This window comes from Oreochromis niloticus, linkage group LG11 (genome assembly GCF_001858045.2).
Source record: "Oreochromis niloticus isolate F11D_XX linkage group LG11, O_niloticus_UMD_NMBU, whole genome shotgun sequence".
Lineage (NCBI taxonomy): Eukaryota > Metazoa > Chordata > Actinopteri > Cichliformes > Cichlidae > Oreochromis > Oreochromis niloticus.
In genome coordinates, this window is record NC_031976.2 from 2,906,678 (window position 1) to 2,912,985 (window position 6,308).

The 6,308-nt window shown below is 37.9% G+C and overlaps 1 protein-coding gene across 3 annotated transcripts in view; it reads right to left on the reverse strand.

The window, feature by feature from the left end:
• Nucleotides 1–2,950: 2,950 nt before the first annotated feature.
• The window catches only part of tsnare1 (T-SNARE Domain Containing 1), a 213,404-nt gene continuing 210,046 nt past the window's right edge, over nucleotides 2,951–6,308 (reverse strand). For all 3 annotated transcript variants that reach the window (XM_013268380.3, XM_025911723.1, XM_005472380.4), the window contains one exon: nucleotides 2,951–3,566. Coding sequence is in view for 1 of the 3 variants with exons in the window: in XM_025911723.1 (XP_025767508.1) it covers nucleotides 3,519–3,566 (48 nt within the window). In the remaining 2 variants the exon portion in view is untranslated. The remainder of the gene's footprint in view (nucleotides 3,567–6,308) is intronic.

The following is a 6,308-nucleotide window of genomic DNA, read 5'->3' on the forward strand; positions in this document are numbered from 1 at the left end:
TTTCATTGTTAAAATGCTCAGCCCACTGGGCCAGGGACTGAAAAACAAAAAAAGAGAAGTTTTAACAGCAAGAGTTATAGATCTGAGATGTCTGTATTAGAGGAGAAAAGGGGGATTACTTGCACATATGCTGAACTCCTTATTTGAAATTTTTGCCATGTTTATTACTTGCCAAAATTTACCTATTTCTACACTAAATTTACATTAACTGAAGAAATCAACAACAATCCCAGGTTTTTCTTCATCAGTGTAGCCAGACTGCCTAGTATTCCTTATACTTTAACTAGTAGTGTACCTTTTTTCACAAATAATCATTCCGGAAAAAATATTTTACTACAGAGATTAGAGTATTAGGGAAACATATCTGTCTAACAAACTCCAGTTTGTTCATGTGGAGTCTTCTTCATGCAAGGTTAATTATGGAATTCCACATGGTTCCATACTAGGACCAATTCTGTTCACAATATAGATGCTTCGCTCAGGCTCTCTCTGTCAGGGACTAGAAAGAGAGAGGATATGTCTTCCATGGTCTTCTTCTCTTTTCTGTTTGTCTTCATTGGCTACCTGTTAAAACTAGAATTAAATTCAAAATCCTTCACCTCACATACAAGATCTTGAATAATCAGGACCCATCTTACCTTCAGAGGACTTCAATATTAGACTTCTGTGTTGCGTGTGATTCTGAGAATTTTCAAAAGTAGAATGCGTGGTAGCACCTTCAGCTTTCAGGTGGTCAGGTCATCTGATTGTATTAGTTTGGGGTCTTTAGCTTACAATACAAAGCACCTTTGGAGATTTGACAGCCTATAGATAAAACTGATTGAGCATCCACCACTGGAAGAGAAAATAGGTCATTAAGGGGTACAGTAAGTTCATTGACTATCAATGATATCCTGTAGGGTTGCATGATTGTAAATGTATGTTGTACTCACAAATTATTACAAAACCACTTATGGGCTTTTAATATTGTTTTGCCAAACACAGAAAAATGTTTATCACAATTAAGCGTCCACTGTCTCCTAACACTGGAAATACATATAAAGGATTGAAAAATAATTTGAATTAATTGAAGATCTTTCTATAGCAGATGGCTTTACTTTCATTAAACCTCTTTTGATAACAACATAGTCTAGTAATTGGAAGAACCTGGCCTCTTCTGTATGAACACATTCTTGCTCCGGGTTGTAACCTCAAATAAACCTTCGTTAACATTCCAGACATTGACCAGGAATGATAACTGCTACACCTTGCATTGAAATTCCCCTCAGCCTGCATTTCCTGGGAGATTTATCCCCCTTGTTCATGCTATATTTACAGAGGCAGCAGGCTATCAGACAGTAAACCGCTGTGAGCGAAACCGGGTTAAGTTTGTCCAACAGCCTGCACAGAATTAAATCTAGATAGAGAGCCTCCAGGTAAGGAAAAACCTGACTTTTATTGCTTTTTCAAATGTTTGAAAAGCTTTTGGAAATGCTCTTTCCTTGTTATTATTGCTACATATTCAGTAAGTAGAAAAATGCTGCAGAAAGTAACCTTTTAAAGAAACTTTCCTCTGGCCTTTCTCAACAACAACAGACAAAAAGAAAATGAATTTCATGTTACATTATGCCTGAGACAAAACAACAATGACAAGCTTCCCCCCTGCATGTTTCATCTCTTTGTTTCTTCTCTTTGTTGAAAACTCTATTAAAAATGAAAAGCTTCCTTACTGGTGAGTCAGTGTTGTTTGAAGAAATTATTACTGATTGAAGTGTGTTGGGAAATTCAAAGCCAGATAAATCCAAAGAGAGGGACAGAGATAGATCAATGATGATGGACAAATCCAAAAGAAAAGCTTTTTACAGCAAAAGGGTTAAGTAAAAGATGACAGACTGTGGGAGACCTGACCCTACGGGGCAACCTGACATCTTGCTTATCTCTAGAAAACTTTAGGAGTCAACACAGGGCTGGGAGAAACTAACACACAGCATAATCACTTCTCTTACGGATCAAATTAAGCCTATTACTATCTTAAATCTTAAACGTCTTGCTAGGAATGTAGGCCCATGAAGACAAGAGGAAAACTGCCTGACTGCTGTTGATTACCTCTTGCTGGAAGCCATCAAACACTTGTAGCATGAGTTACTTACTCCTGTGTCTGCCACTGTTTGGATGAACATTTCATTTAGGGATGAATCTACCACAGAAACAGTTGTGTATGGTATAAGCAAAATGCATATAGTATATTGCCATATAGTTGATTAAAGCAAAAATTGCCCTTTACAATAGTAATCTAAGTAATTACAAAATGACAAGTTGGGAGTGACAGATCCAACTCACTTATGCCTCAACCATGGGCGCCAGAGGACACCTTGTTTTTAAACCAGCTGCAGCAGTGACTCTGTCAAAAATGCATCAATAGAGGCCCTGTGAATGAAAAACACCTGAAAGTACCAGTTTGTAACTGCAGCTCCTAGGAGATAATTTAATCACATTTTATTTTTAAAGCACTCAATCACAACAAAAGTCACCTCAAGGTGCTTTATATTGTCAGTTATAGACCCTATAAGAATATAGACACATTTCAAAGAAAGAGAGAGTGTTTTTAAACCAATTACAGTAACTGATACAGGCTGTACAGGGACCTCCTCACCCCTCTATGTGGATAAATGAAAAGTTGGAGCAGCAAGACAGCACAGGGCAGCATCACAGCATGGATATGGCAATGATGGAGTCAGATGCTGGAGGAGAGGTGGGTTGCAAAGCAGCTAAAAGAAGTTTAAAATGTGCACTCTGTTCAGTAGGTGTGGGGGCAAAATGTATTTCTAGGTGGGAAGCGTCCATCCCTGCCAAATTTAGACCGTCTTAAACTCATGATAAAAATGACATGGGAATTAAAAAAAATTCAATTTCACTAAGTGAAAAATAAATATAAAGATGCAGAAATAAACAAGATTCATCTCATAACATGTCGCTTGCTGCTGAACTTAGACTTTTATTTTGGAAGGTATATATATATATTCAAACAGTATTTACCAATATCAACAAACACTGTAATATAATAGTGATTATTAATTATATTAATTACACTGCAAGCTAATAAATACAAAGTTCATTTCAGTAAAAATGCGAGGAAGGGAGCGTAGAATATACAGCAGCTGAAGACAGTGTCACTCTGAAACTTCTCCTTCATCTGATTTAGTGTTTGGGACTGAAGGTTTGCAAAACAGAGCATTACCCGTTAGATTTAATACAGGAAACACCCAGCTTGTGCCTCTCATGCGATCACTACATTTGCATTTGGGACTTAACTTTCAGATTACAGCAAACAGCTGCTGCATTAAAAAAAAGAAGAAAAAAAGGAAACACTAGTGGGAACAGTGATGATTTCATAAGAGGCTTATGAAGACTGGAGGTATGCTGAGAAAGGCCTCCATCCTCAGACTGACACACATGTAAACAGAGCCAGAGATGATGGAGTAGAGATGTTGTTGCAGGGCTGCTCCCTCCTACTGGGAACCAGCTGCTCAGGTCAAGGATCAGACTGGGCAGGAGCAGTGCAGTGACACTGTGATGACAACAGCTACCTGCAGAACACAAACAGAGCAGATAACGGACATCAATCACCCAGCAGACACCACCAGCTTGAGTAATCCCTCTTGTTCAGTGACAATGCTGTCAGCCTTTTTCAAAACACAGGATACAAACTCTTACAGGACCCCTGCCTCAGGCTTTCATTCCATTTCATTTGTGAATTATTAATTGGCAAGAAACCAATGTGTCCTTTTTTATTTTGAAAGTGTCACAGGTTGTGGAAAGTAATTTATGATTGTGGTCAATGGCTGAGTTTTAATTAAGTCCCGGCCAGAGTTCATAGTGCTGGAGATGGAAGTGGTTTGTTAATCACCAACTAGCAGACTAGCCATGTACACCAAAGGCCAAAGTATGTCACTTTTATCTGAATTACAGTTAATAGTTGTCCAGAAGGACACATGTAAGTGAATTAATGCTTGAAGGCACAGGGGAATCTGAAGATCATGTTGGCATTTGATCATAGCACCCTGGTTGAATCTGATCAGAATAAGCATTTAGAAACAATCTGTGAATTCATGTCATTAATAAACATCTGAGCTCTCACTGACTCATGTGTGCTTGGAAATTACAGGCTCTTTGAAACTTTAAGCAGGAAGACTTGTGTTACATGTTGATGGTATGGCAATTCTGGCCAGATTTCAACCAGGAAGGCTATGGCCCCAGCACCACCACCACCATACACAAACACACAATGCACATACACACAGGTATTCTTTATCCATAATTTATGTCACAGACGAACAGTCTCCTTTAGAGTCCTTCAGAAGCTATAAAGTGTCTGTCAGTCTATCGTCATCCTCGCTGCAGAAAGTCTGAGTGATTGAAACCCACCCACTGACATCTACTGGGCAATACTGGGCACGTCCCCGTTTGGACAGACAGAGATCAATAGCTAAAAACATTCTTTTCTGTGGTTCTTTATTATTTCTGTAAGCAATTCATCTGGTCATACTGGTGGAATACATTTAAGCTAATTTATAAGTGATGCACTCTGTTGGTGCTGTATGTGAACAACGGGGTAGGTAAGTAGTAGGTAGGTAATAGTCATGAGCAAAGATATTACTTCTGAGAGCTTTTCATTAGTCAACACTGTTAAGAAATAACATTTTTGTCAACTTTATTTTAGCCAGATTTATTGGAATTACATTAAAGTACAAATCTATTTACACAAACAGAGTCAAATCTTTACATTTATTTCATGGAAAGCTACATTTACCCTACATTTACACGAGGACAAAAACTGTGGTGAAATCTGCTGAAACTTTTGTCAGTGAATAAAAACAAGCTGAAAATATCCTGGAGAGACAAGAGCCAATAAACACTAATTAAATTGTGTAGAAAGGCCGGGTGAGTTTTGAAGCAGTCCAATCAGAAGTAATCTCCATGCAGTAAGGTTAGAGGTGCACAACAGAGGTGCTTTTTGGAAAAGGCACCACTATCTCCCATCCTCCCGGTTTCTCATGAATATGAGACAAAATGTCAGCGCATAGGAAGACAAGAGTGAACATATGGACACATTTTCCATTTGATGTCAAGGAAAATGAGACACTTTGTAAACTATGTAGAGCATTCTTCACTGGTAAAAACATAACAAATTTTTTACACTTTATATTTTCATCAGCTGGATAAACTGCTGCTAAAAATCTTATGATAGTCAACTAAAGCTAAAAGAATTTAGAAGTCTAAATTTTAAGTAAAACGACTAAATAAAAATTTGCTGCAAAATTAACAGCAGTCACTATTTAACTGTATTTTTAGGTTTGATGTTTAGAGAGCCCAGTTTTGACAACACCCAATTTTATCTCTTTATGATCTTATTAATGATTCTGTGTTTACTCCTTTGTTGTTGTTGCTTTTGTATTCCTGTTTCTGTTAGTTGTTAGACTTATATTTTGGTATTCTTGTTTTGGTTATTCTGAATCTCTCCAAGCTCCCTCTTGCTGCCAAGATTCCTTTGTCACATGATTCCCCACATCACTACGTCCTGTTTTATTTTGGTACTTCTATGTCTTGTCTTGTTATTCTAACTTTTTTTTAGGTGTGTTTAGTTCTCCAGCCTTCAATGTGTCTGCGTGTATTTAAACTCTCAGTTTGCCTTAGTTCTCTGTTGTGCTGCACTGTTTGTTTACCATTGCCTTCTGTTGTCCAGCCTTGGTTGTTTCCTGAAATTGGATTCTGTTTGTTTTTGGCATTTCACTGGTGTCACTGGATGGACTGCCTTTTTACCCTCAATAAAATTGAGCTTTTCATTAATCCTGCCTGTGTGTTGGTCCACATTTGGGTGCTCATTCAGCTGCTCTAACAAACAAGTGTATTCAGCATTAAGAGTAGACATATTGGAGTATTTGTCTGTGGTCACTGGGTGTTGCTGAGGACTGAATATAATCATCACAAATTGTCAAATGTGACGTTTATCCATCAAAGCTGAAATAAAGACTGATCCTCACGTCGGCTCTGCATGACTTCTCTTTTGAAGTTCTCTAATTTTTTTCCAATCCACAGTTTTGCTGACAGCTGTCATGTGAACTGTTAAACAAGAGAAAGCTTTATATACCAATAGATTATCTGTTATAACATTTGACATTGGAGTTGTTGGTGCTTTTGAAATGGAGAGTTGCAAAGTTTTCATTCCAGAGGCCTGTACTACGAAGCAGGATTTTGGCTTAGCCAAGTAAGGTAAACCTAGGTTTCCTGCACTACAAGGTTATTCACACCTTAAGTCACCATGGTGAAGT